Below are 12,743 nucleotides of genomic sequence, written 5' to 3'. Positions count from 1 at the left end.
CTGGGAAAGTTTTTTTTGGGGGGGTTACAGTGGCGCAGCAGATGAACGCTGCAGCACAGACGCTCGTATAAGCACAATATGACGGCTTCTACACGCACTGCCGATGATGTTCTGTTGACGCTGATCCTCTGACTCCATACTTCACTATGCCCCAGTAAGTCTGAGGGAGTCTCTTGATCAAGGCTGCCCAATTTGGGGGCTGCGGGGCCAAATGTGGCCTGTGCCCCCTTTGTTTTGATGATTAATTAACAGGTTAGGAAAGAAGAAGAGGAAACATATTACTGCTACACAAAATAATCTGACTTTTCTTAAATGTTTGCATTATTTTATAATCCTCCCCGTTAACTGTTTCCTTTTTGGCATTGTATATTTTGCACCTTATTGATAATATTTGATTGTTTTCTTTTTATATTTGAATACTGCTTCACCATATTTTCCCCTCAGGAAAAATAAAGTTCTACCTTTAGGATTGGTTTAAAAAATGAATGTGTACTACTTTGCTTAGTATGTTGTCTATTTACTGTTATACCACCAAATACTTAAATTTCTCTAATTCAGTGTTTCTTAAATGGGGTTACAAGGGGTACTTTGGAGGACTGCAGGGTGTACGTGAGCGCTATTTTTTAAGTTAGTCATTTAAAATGTTCTGTAGCTTTTTGTCACCATTTTCAACCTGTTCTTGCCTTCCTTCCATCCCTTTTTCTACTGTCTTCTTTTATTCTCCAAGTTTGTTGAAATTTTTTTGTCGCTTTTTTCAAAAAACAATTCCACCTTTTCCAAGTTTGTGTTCCTTCTTTCTACTGTCACTTTTTACGAAGTTTTTGAGACTATTTACCACCTATTCTTGCCTTACTTCCTTCTTTCTACTGACTTTTTCCAAGTTTTTTTAAAGTTTTTGTTGCCTTTTTTCATCGGTATTTAAATGTTTTTCAGTTACATGGCTGTTGTTTGGTAAATCAGTTGCTGGTCAGGGGGTACTTGGCTTAAAAACACAATTCAAATGGGGTACATTATTGAAAAAAGTTTGAGAACCACTGCACTAAATGATATGACTTCCCCGGTATGATTGTCACCTTGACGAGCACCGTCCTGCGGACCAAGTCGGACGCCGCGGCCGATTGGGCTTTCACCGAGACGGGGATCTCCCCGAGGACTAGCGGCTTGATGGGAACGAGGACAGACGCTCCGCTCTGATTCCCCACAGACACGTGGCGAACACTGGCCATGGACAGCCCCTCAACGTCCGGGACCACAAACTCAAAGGTGTCGCTCTCGGCAACAATCACCGTGACCTGACAACAGAGAGCAGAACGAGAACCCGCCCGGATCACATTAAACAGAGGGCTGGAGATACAAAGAGGGTAGGAGGAAACACAAGAAGCATGTTTTTTGTAACCAAATATCAAATTGAAACACAAATTCCAGCAACTCTCACGAGTCAATGAGCCCTTCTTATGTAGCTTTTGTAGCTTTTAGGATTTGCAGATTAAAGAGAAACTAGGTCATGTCTTTATTGTGTCAGCGTGACAGCAGAGTCGTATAAGATGTTAAAACCACTGATGCCACATTAGATTATAACAACCTGGCTATATTAACCCTAACCCTGTGAACCGTCACTTGTAATCCAACACCTGCTGTATTCTACTGTTGGTGCAGAGGGAAATATATATCCCACGGTCATACTCCGAGTGATTATGGCAAGCCATTTTAACATTTAATCAAACCACACTCCTATTTATAATTACATTTAAGAAATGAATAACAGCATTTCTCTTCAAATATATATTATATATTCTCACTAGTCAGAATGTAATTAAACAATAACATTCTTACTAGTAAAATAGTTTTTAAGATATCTACAACTTTGAATTGTAGCCTACTAGTCAAAATTGAAATACTTCAAAAGTTGAAGTGGCCGTTTTAAAATTCAATAGCTAGACTGGGTATTTTCTTCCTAAAGTCACAAAGAACATTTCAGATATCGACAATGTCATTCTTTCTATCCAGAATCAGCATTTTAGATATCTGCAATAGAATTCTTATTAGGGACAACTCCCATTTCAGATATCCAAAATAAAAAAACAGATATACACAAGACATTTGTGGATATATGAAATTGCATTTCTTTCCTAGTCATAATGCCAATTGTTGATATCTGTACTTCTGTACTTGATACATTTGTACTACTCAAAATGTATTTTAGATATTCAAAATTACATTATGGATATCTGAAACTAAAATGATGATGATGGATTGTAGATATTTGAAATTGGAGTTCCCTCCTAGTGAGAAGAACTTGAATTGCAGATATCTAAAAGTTGATTCCATCGTGATTTTTAAAAGACTGGATGGCAGTGACCCACACACACGCAGGCGCGCACACACACACACACACACACACACACACACACACACACACACACACACACACACACACACACACACACGTCTGTATTACTATCTTTGTGGGGACTTGTCATTGACATAATGCATTCCCTAGCCCCTTACCCTAACCTTAACCATCACAACTAAATGCCTAACCTTAACCCTTACCCTCACCCTAACCATAACCTAATTCTAACCCTAATCCTAAAACCAAGTCTTAACCCTCAAACAGCCCTTTAAACTCGTGGGGACCAGCATTTTGGTCCCCACGAGGCTGTGCAGACCCCACAAGTATACTGTAGTCCCCGGTTTTTGGACCCCACGAATATAGTAAAACGGGTACACACACCACACAAACATTTGCTCGTTTGCTCTCTCTTGTATTTCGCAACCAAAATTACTAAAGGACTTGCTAAACTGAAAGTAGTTAAGAGAGTTGCTGTGAAATCACAGTGTGTGGGTGGTACGGAGCAGCAGACTGACCTCCAGGTCCTGAGGGAGGTAGTTGAACAGAAGGATCTCCAGCAGCAGCTCCTCTCCTCGGATGATGAAGGCCGGCAGGTTCAAGGACAGAAAGAAATCCTGGAACACTGTGAGCTGCAGGAGGGGTTACATGCACCCTTTATACTTTCTCATTAACTAACTACCAGAACATGCACAATTCAATTATATTCAAATTATTTATTCAAATCATAACCTAATGTACCTCAGGACACTTTACAGATAGAGTAGATCTAGACCAAACTCTATGATGCTAATACTACATTTGCGTTTGCGCAGGGGTGGAATGTAACTAAGTACATTTACTCAAGTACTGTACTTAAGTACAAATTTAAAGTACTTGTACTTTACTTGAGTCTTTTCTTTTCATGCCACTTTCTACTTCGCTACATTTTAGAGAGAAATATTGTACTTTTTACTCCACTACATTCATCTGACTGCTTTAGTGACGTAGTATGTAGTTTATAAAATATGTTTTATTATAAATTAAACTACCCAACAATATATAGACCTACAAGTCCAGCTGAAATGATTAGAAGATTAAACACTTAGTTGATTGACAGAACAGTTTGGATCGTTTCCACTTTCTAAAATGGGGGGATTTTTCTGCATCAAGTACTTTTTATACTTAGTACATTTTTTTTCCTGATGATACTTACATACTTTTACTTAAGTGACATTTTCAATGCAGGACTTTTACTTGTAACAGAGTATTTTAACAGTGTGGTATTAGTACTTTTACTGAAGTAAAATATCTGAATACTTCTTCCACCGTTGCGTTTGTGTTATACAAAAAGTCAAAGGGTTTAAAAAGTGCTTCAAACCAAAAGAAGAGTAACATCCAGTATTGGAGATCAGACAATGATTCAAATTTCAAAGCAATGATAAAAAGAAAAACATTGGGTTGACGAAAGTTTCTCCATGTCTTTTAAGTAGGGTTGCACCAAATCCAGGATTCGGCAGAGTATTGGGCTTTTTGACGGGGTTGGATTTCTGCCGAACCTTAGAATGTTTTTCCACCGAATCCTACGCTTGCACTACGCGCGCTACGCTGGTTGATGTAATGACGGCGCCGTTGATTACTTGGTGTTTATGTAGGTGGAGCATTCAATGCAGCAGGCTGTGAGAAAGTGGAAATGGAACTGGTGAGCAGAAAAAGTTGTTGTTTGGCAGTACTTTCAGTCAAAAGAAGGCCATTCAAGTCCAGCTACATGTTCAGTCTGCAATGCCGATTTGTCTGGTGGTAGCGAGGACCCTAAACAATACTCAACATGGCCGCTGTTACAACACTTAGTCTGAAACATCCGAAAGAATACGAGCTGTGCACGAAGGAATCTACAGACAGCAGCCAAAATGCAGCAACTTCAGGTACAGCAAAGGAAGGACAGTCACTGCTACAAACTGGTGTTAACCAGACGACCATTACCAGCTTTGCTAGCCTTACACATCTACACTTCATTAATGTGTTTACTGTGTTAATGTACTGAAGATGGGAGTAGGATTCGGTATTCGGTTTCAGAAGACTAAACCAGTGGATTCGGTATTCGGCCAAATCCCAAAAATCTGGATTTGGATCATCCCTACTTTTAAGGCTTAAAAGGCGTCTTTTATTTTAATGTTTTTTTTTTTTACGGGAAGTTATTCAAGTGATGATTAATACCTCTGCCGGCATCTCTACGACGCCCAGGCCCAGGTTCTCAGATATGACGAAGGCGGTGGCTGTCCAGGTTGTGATGCTGTCTGGTACAGTCACAGGTATCTCTAATAACTTTGAATTACTGCCAAAAAAAGATAAGAAAATCATATTTTATAATAAAACAATGGTAAACAAATAGGATTTTAAAAAAGTGTCTGTCCCTCTGCTCCAGTTTCACTGGCTCTGTGCCCTACCTCGCGGTTTTGTCGCTTATCATATGTAGGCGGCTTAAGGCCTTTTTCTTGATTCTTCTTAAATTCACCTTTAAGGGTATTTGCATATAACTGATCCCCATTTGTTTAATATTAAAATGTTCTGAACAAACTCAGCTTTCTGTACAATGAAGCCCAAATGTTTTCACAGAGTATCGTGTAAATAGATAATGTAGCCTTTTTTTGAAATTCTTCAAATCTCTTGTAAAAACACAAGGTTGAGATCTCCACCTATCTATCAAAAAAGTCAGTTTCAACTTTAGGGGGGACAACTTATAACTGAGGTGTCTGGGTTGTTCCCTTGGATTTGAGCATCAAACGCTTCATTTCCTGCATTCTGGAGAATCTTTCTGCAACATGTTGTGCCTTTTCTGCATGCAAATGTCTTTATTTATGAAAATATTATTATCATTAATTAATTAATCTGCTGTACTGTTCAAAACTTTCTGCAGATTCAAAACAATACACTGCTTTTTTAAGGAATTATGCACATCTTAACAACAAATATTTGCTTGTCATAGAATTTAAACGCTTTGACTACATTACCCTGGCCAGTTTTGATTATTTTTTATATTTTTATAAAAAAACATTACCCCCCCAGTAAATTACTTTTTTACGTTTCTGAGACTTCACCTTGTGTTGGTGTCCATCCATATCCAGGTCTCTGGAAAGTTCCAGCGCTCTCGTGGCTCCATTTGGGAACTGTCTGTCTGGAACAATTGATGCATTCCCTCCCTTGCTGTTTTAGAAGAGAAGGGTCAATAATATTAGCATCACATAGTGAAAACAGTGACGGTGAAAAAGGTAAGCGTTTGATTATCGTTGATTTTTAAAACTTACGAAATTTAGGCCTCATGATGTGTAAACTGGCGTCAGTCAACACCACAAGGTCGCATGTCTGCACAAAAAAATACACATTTCACACCACAGGAGAAATTAAGAAAAAAAAGATTAGATTAGTATGTTAAATGCTTCAGCAGCTTCAACAACCGCTCCATTTAAATACAAAGAGAACTGACATTGACATGAACTACATTATCACAGTAAGACCAAGGGTTTGCGCAATGATGGGAAAACCAATAAAGTTTGTCTTAAATAGGTTTTCTGACCTACCGGTGGTTTTTAATTCAGCATCCATGTAACAGGTAGGTAAAAAAATTAATATTCAATGCAACTGAAGTACAAACCATCAGAATATACAATTTTACAAACACATTCACACCTAATTCACAATAATACAAATGTGCAAAGTTGTTCTGGCGGGTAGGCACAAACTGACATATTTTGTTGTTAATTTGGAAGGTTTGTTGCCATCGTAGTTACACTTTTTTTGTATTAGTTGTTTTTATTGTACTTATTTATGAATGTGTATTTTATGGATTGTTTTTAGAGTTATCAATTTAGAGCTTTTATTTGTTTATTTATCTTTTGGTTTTTAAGTGTCATGCCTCTGGTGATTCCTCACATATGATGGCGTTTCCTCAGAATGGGGCTGGGGGGAGGGATATTGTGTTATGTGTGTGTATCTGTGTGTGTGTGTGTGTGGGGGGGGAGGTTATTATATTTTTACATGTATACATATAAATAAAGTCTGATTGATTGAAATTGTATCTACAAAGACATTACAAATATTCCTGTGTACACACAATCATGTATGGCAGAGAATGTATACGCTAAAGATTACAACTAAATATACTCAAAAAGACTAACAAAGTAAAAGTAGGATAAGAAGTTTAAAATGTTTGACTTTACGTGAGACAGAAATATGATTAAGTGTGATTGGAGTCAATACAATGCTCTGCTGATCAAACAGACAGATATAATGGTTTAGTGATTGAATAGACAGATGTGATGTGTCTCTGGGGTGGCTAACCTCAAAGACGGAGCACGGATCTCCCATTGTCATCATGTCAGAGTAGGCGTCGGCCGTGGAAACGCCATACTCCATCATCTCTTTCACCACCTGTGAAAGCAACACCAACATATCCTCAGAGCGACAAAACAGAAAAGAGCACCTATTGTTTAAAACCATTTTGAGATGGGATAAACTGTTGACTCAGTTTGCATTAAACCAATACTGGGATGGGGATAGCAGATTGGGTTTCATAGAAATACCTTATATTAGGAAAAATATGGGTGGACATATAACCGGAAAACTGTTGGAAAATATTGAACCGGAGAGGACACTGGGGAGTTATGGAAGCTTCTGGTATTCACATATCACACGATAGGCTGTAAATGACAAATCGTATATGTGACAATGAGCTGTCTGTACAAAACAAGCTTCAAGATGTATCTCTTTTGAATGAGGGTCAGGCTCAGGGTTTCCTATGTTGTTCCTATGTTGCCTATGTTGCCCCCACCAGGCCTAAGCCTGGGGGGAAAATTTTGTATGTAATTTGAAGACGTTTTTTTAAACTAGTCACAGTGGGGCGGCTCGGTTGGAAACCAAGACGTAGACATATTTTCAAATCTTTAGCTTTTAGCACAGACTTAATGTAGAGCCCTATATAATCTGTTTTATAGCTTTTTTAAATCCTCAATTTCGGGATTCCCGCAATGATTTTGTTACCACAGAAACTACTGGGTTCTATATTAATGCTGCCATCAGTCTGGGACTGGCCCCAGATGGGCCCTCGTCAAAAAAAGACACTTGCTGCCGAGCCTAACAACTTTTCTGAGGGAAACCCTGAAACTGAAGTCACAGTGAGCTGCTTCACTTGCAGTGTTTTTGCAATGAGTTAATAAAGAACTAGAAAATTCCGCAAGAAATGTAGACAGTGTGCCTACTACTTGGTGAGTTTCCTTTGCACATTTTTTTACTTTATGTCTCGTAAATGTATTATGGTTGTTGTTGTTTTTTCACATGTGCTAAATCAATCAATCAAATCAAATCAAACTGGAGAAAAAGTTGAAGTATGTGAACAAAGACTTGGGTGTTGTTCTCACCGTCTCCTTGGTTATGTCATTGTGTGATCCCTTCCACTTGGTCGCCTTGTCGACCACCAGGATGCCGACCAGAGAGGCGGGCTCTGACACCGCGACCCTCAGTGTGACCTCGTCAGCTGGCCGCCGCGTAGTGTCGCTCCAGCTCAGAGACACCTGCCCATCACAAACCACCATTACATCACCACTTTAGACCTCTGTACATCAACAGACAACATTAAATTAGCAACGTAGCCATCCGGTTTTCTCACAGGAAACTGGTTTGCGTAAGTATTGAATTATTTCATTTTTGGTCCAAAATATGGTCAAACTTCAAGATAAATAAGTTTAGATAGCCTTTTACAACTGCATTGCCACAATAAAAGCATTCAATTTAAAAAGACATATAGGAACGCTCCAAAAGAGTTCTGGTATGTTTGTGTTTCAATAGAACATTGCCTTAAAGTGAGTTTTCTATCTCACACCAGAATACTGATGACATGATCTCTTTTGCATTAAATTTGGTTACAAGATAGCAGTTTATGTCATAAATATGCTGTACATTTTCTGACTTTTTGACAGTCTTTACTCTGTATTGAATTATTTCATGTTTTGCCCGAAATATTTATTTTGTATTTTTTATTCAAGACAAATACGTTTAGATAGCCTTTTTTTTTGCAATCAATTTGGTTACCAGATAGCAGTTTATTTCATGAATATATATTAAAAAAAATACTGTCTGACGGTCCCTGCTCTGTCCAGGTAGCAGACTCAAAGATAACCTTTAACTTCCCCTTTATCCAAACACTTCACAAGCTTCCGATTGGCTCACGGTTTAGGCAAATCAACTAGGTTGCTACTGTAAAGCTAGTCAGCATTAGCTCCACCTTTCTGTGTGCTGGCTTTACCACCTTGATAACATATCATACTCACAATAATCAGAATCACCACAACTAAAATATCACTTTGTCCTTTTTTTAATTAAGTAAAGAAATTAAAAACAAGTGAAACAATAAATCACCTGGTTTTTCAAAGTTTGGGTGATGGGTATCTGCATGACGTCATTGACGATCTCTCCGTTGGGACGCACACAGTAGACAATGATGCGGGCCAGAGGAGCCCAGGTGATTTCTGGGACCAGAGTTACAACACCAGAGCTTTTTCCAGCAGAAACTACCTGCCCTCTGGACTTCACCTTCACACACAGAAAACAGATGTATTCTCAATACTTTTATACATTTTATACTTATACTAAAGCTGCATTGTTTGGTTTTTGTTGGCCACTAGGGGGCAGAGAAACTCCAAAACAAGTAGGCAGACATATTGTGACTTTCTAAAGTTGTATGATAATAAACTCTAATGATAAAGCACTTTAGTTCTATACCGCTAAAAAAAAGGGATGCTCACAAAGTGCTACTTTAGTTGTAAAACCACAAAAAATAAGAAAAGAAACAAAACATTGCAAACTAAAATAAAATATGTTAGAATAAAGCAAAAGAGAATAATCTATAAAATAAGAAAAGAAATCATACAAATCTAATAATTTGAGAAAGTCAAGTTTATTCTACAGTTACACTTGTAAGAAACCCTAAATTAAAGCAGTGGAAAATTGAATCAAATATTAATCGATTAAATGCAATATATTAAATGAATGAAGCTTTGAGTGTCATAATATTGTACTCACTATGTAGTGAATCTCAGTCATTTTAAAATTCCTGTCAATGTGCAGCAGGAGGGGTGAACCAACCTGAAGGAAGAAAAGATTGTGATATAACATGTTAAATGATTGTGAGTACACAAGTGAGGTAAGTGCACATCTGGTTTTTAATATGCTTGACCTAAAGTGTTTCCACAATGCTACTAGACAAAACAATATAACACAGTTACGAAGCTCCTCATATTTACCAATAAAGGCCCGGAGGGTTTCTGGATCTGCAGATAGGAGTCACTGGGGGATGTGTAGCTTCGATAGAGTTGTAGAGTGTTATGACTGTCCTCAAAATATGCCTGAAAAAAAAGAAATAAGAAACAGATGAATGTGTGAAAAAGCCTATAGTTTTCTCTCCTGGTGCCAAATAATCTTGCAGAATGTCTTTTTTGATGCCTGCAGATGCTTTAAAATTCAGCCCCAGGAGGCTTCAGAAATATCCTTCTACGCAGATGATATCCCACTTCACATTTCAATTAATCCCATCAAAAAAGACTACTGTGTTAGATTCCACACTGAATATTAATAGTAAAGTCATCCCTAGATTGTAATGTCTGTGGCACACTATGGCACAAGACATTAATATACTTTTGCTGTTTTGTACTAACAGAAAATATACAAAATGTACTGACAAATGTCAATGAAACTGTGACGTGCTGCTGTAAATTTAACAATCTTATCTTTCATTCTGGCATGTCTAAGTCTTCTCATATGTCAAGTTTTTACTATGCAATCAATAGATAGGTTGCAGTCTGGTTAAAAGGGCAAGTTTTTAAGTTGATAAAAAAAGATCATCTTACGTCAATTGTGAGTGTTTCCATTTCATTCATGAGCTGAATGTTGAGAGGTATGACTCCATCTGCAGGGACAGGAAATTCCATTTCTTTGGGCAGCGTCTCCTCTGGACGCACAACTTTCGAAGGGCCCGACATATTTAATGGACGAGGCACCATTACCTCCTCGTCCATTTGCATGCTCCACGGATTTTGCTTTTGTTGCATCACTGACACTTTAACAGTCTTCTGTTGATCCTCTGGTGACAGTGGCTTATCGTTGTATGTAGATATTTTTAGCTACAAAATCAAGAAGACTATTGAAACAATGCTTTCTAAATTGAATCCTTTATGTACAAATATAGAGCAGTGTGTAAAATCGATTGTGTAGCATACAGAATCTGAAATAAGAGGCCGTTGTACTCGGATGTCGGTACTCAATATGTTGATGACACTTTTTGTACTTTGTAATAAGAACTAGTCATTGTGAATGAATTTTGCTCATTTTATCAGAAAATACCAGTTTATATAATTGTTAGAAATGTGTGTTTGGTTATTTACAGAAGAGAGATTACATTCATGTGTAATGTTAATGTGATGGGGTTAGCAAATAGCTAATTTGCACTCAAAGTCGCAACACAACTAAAAACAGAAATTTTACTCAAAAAAGTGAATTATATTTTTATTTATTTATTTTTTAAGAAATTATAATTTAAGAAATTATAAAAACAAACACTTAAAAACATTCTAAGAACATTACTTTTAAACTATAAAAAATATTTGCTTTCCTTACCCTGGCAGTGAAGTTCAGAGAGGGCCTTAATATTTGGGTATAGCCATCAAAAGAAACTTTATATCGGTACCTTGCCAAAAACACCTTTGCCGTACTGTTATATGTGAGACCTGAAAAATGAGAAGCATCAGTATTATCACATTAATAAACAAGCTTGATCACAAGTGGAAAAAGAAGGCAACACAGTTTATTCAAAAGACATATAGATACCATTGTCTCATAACTGTGTGTAAACCATTAATCTGTAGAGCAGTTTATACTCTGAGAAAATATGTTAAATAAAAGCTGATGTTGCAACACATCTAATAAGTTTCGATAGCTTCCTTAATTTTGGTCTGGTTCCGTTTCCTCAGAGATGGTGTGCTATTGATCAATGGCTCAAATTCACAGAGTCAGAATTCAACAAAGTTTAATTTTGCATTAATTTACATTATTATCAATGGGAGGGAATCACTTACACTGGAGATAATTGATTTCACTGTGAAATTCTGCTGTTTTGAATACAAGTTTTAAAGCTATAGTGCGTAGTTTCTATTGCCCCCATGAGGAATTATAAGTATTGACAACCAAACTGTTGACGCGTCCACATGATAGAAGACTTCTGGGATCATGCACCACCCCCATCCCTCCTCCACACAGCTACTAGTAGCCAAGGAGGACACGGGGATTAAAAAATCGTACCACAAGCCATAAAAGCCTTAAATCATTCAAAATAAGCTAGTCATCCAGCTTGCCTGTCCATACCCAAGGGTGTATAGTGTATTGTAGTGTGTGATGTATACTCTTCATGTTATGTCTGTCGGTGTCTGATGTAAGGACTATTTGTTTGTATCATATGTCTGATGTCTTGTCATAAATGTGCAATGTTTCTGCACACGAAAGTTGCCGGACGACACCAGAACAGAATTTCCAGAACATAGCCATACTGAGAGACACAGAGAGAGTTTTGTGGACCTGATGGTCTTAATTAGCTTTGTAGCAACTCATTTGGCAATGGCTTGAATGTACCGGACGTTCATTAATATAAAAAAAAAGTTACACACTAAAGTTTTAAATACTAAATCTTAAACTACTATGCCAAGGAGGTTAAGGTTAGGTGTCTTTGTCTGTTAGCAAGAAAACTACTGTACTGGTTTTTATAAAACTTGGTGGAAGGGTGTATCATGGGCGAAGAAAGAACCCATTCTATTTTGGAGCGGATCTGAATTACGCAGCAGATACACAAATTATTTTTCACTTTCGTTAACATTGCGCGAAAGGACATGGCCCTGGTAGAGGTCTGCGCTCTCCGAAAGCCCTTCTAGTTTATTTATGTATTTGCTGGCCTAAAAGCACACCAATTTAAATACATTCAAGTTAAAACATACTGGAATGAACCTGTGAAATATTTACTTTTTTTTAAATTCCTAGAAGAAATACTGAGGACATGAACCTCAGTGTCCTGTCCTCGCTGACTTATCCATACAAAGGTCCATGAATAAGTTTAGCCTGGAGGTTAAAACGGATTACCTGTGAGATGCTCAGTCACATTAACATTGATTATTAGATACTGATCGTCCATGTAGCCGTCATAGGAGAACATCTCGAAAGCTCGTTTGCTCATGGGGTAGTAGTAGATGGGAATGTCAAACATGAAGTCTGTGCTGCCGTCGATCTAAATCAAAGCAACAGTGATGCCAGATGCCATTAAGCACATTCATTCTTTATCAGTTAATATTTCGATTGAACAGTATTTGTTAGATTATTGATT

The 12,743-nt window shown here is 37.6% G+C and overlaps 1 protein-coding gene across 1 annotated transcript in view; it reads right to left on the bottom strand.

Annotated features, from left to right (window-relative positions):
• The window catches only part of cd109 (CD109 molecule), a 30,964-nt gene that overhangs the window by 13,499 nt on the left and 4,722 nt on the right, over positions 1 to 12,743 (bottom strand). Inside the window, exons 9-20 of the mRNA XM_028604660.1 lie at positions 12,503 to 12,647; positions 10,228 to 10,340; positions 9,625 to 9,726; positions 9,404 to 9,466; positions 8,741 to 8,914; positions 7,744 to 7,896; positions 6,668 to 6,757; positions 5,635 to 5,692; positions 5,428 to 5,533; positions 4,547 to 4,664; positions 2,869 to 2,982; positions 1,074 to 1,292 (exon numbers count right to left, since the gene is read on the bottom strand). Coding sequence (XP_028460461.1) covers positions 1,074 to 1,292; positions 2,869 to 2,982; positions 4,547 to 4,664; positions 5,428 to 5,533; positions 5,635 to 5,692; positions 6,668 to 6,757; positions 7,744 to 7,896; positions 8,741 to 8,914; positions 9,404 to 9,466; positions 9,625 to 9,726; positions 10,228 to 10,340; positions 12,503 to 12,647 — 1,455 coding nt within the window. The remainder of the gene's footprint in view (positions 1 to 1,073; positions 1,293 to 2,868; positions 2,983 to 4,546; positions 4,665 to 5,427; positions 5,534 to 5,634; positions 5,693 to 6,667; positions 6,758 to 7,743; positions 7,897 to 8,740; positions 8,915 to 9,403; positions 9,467 to 9,624; positions 9,727 to 10,227; positions 10,341 to 12,502; positions 12,648 to 12,743) is intronic.

Source organism: Perca flavescens, chromosome 18 (genome assembly GCF_004354835.1).
Source record: "Perca flavescens isolate YP-PL-M2 chromosome 18, PFLA_1.0, whole genome shotgun sequence".
NCBI classification, from domain to species: Eukaryota; Metazoa; Chordata; class Actinopteri; order Perciformes; family Percidae; genus Perca; species Perca flavescens.
The sequence above is the reverse complement of the archived record's forward strand: the minus strand, read 5'-3'. Positions and strand labels throughout refer to the sequence as shown.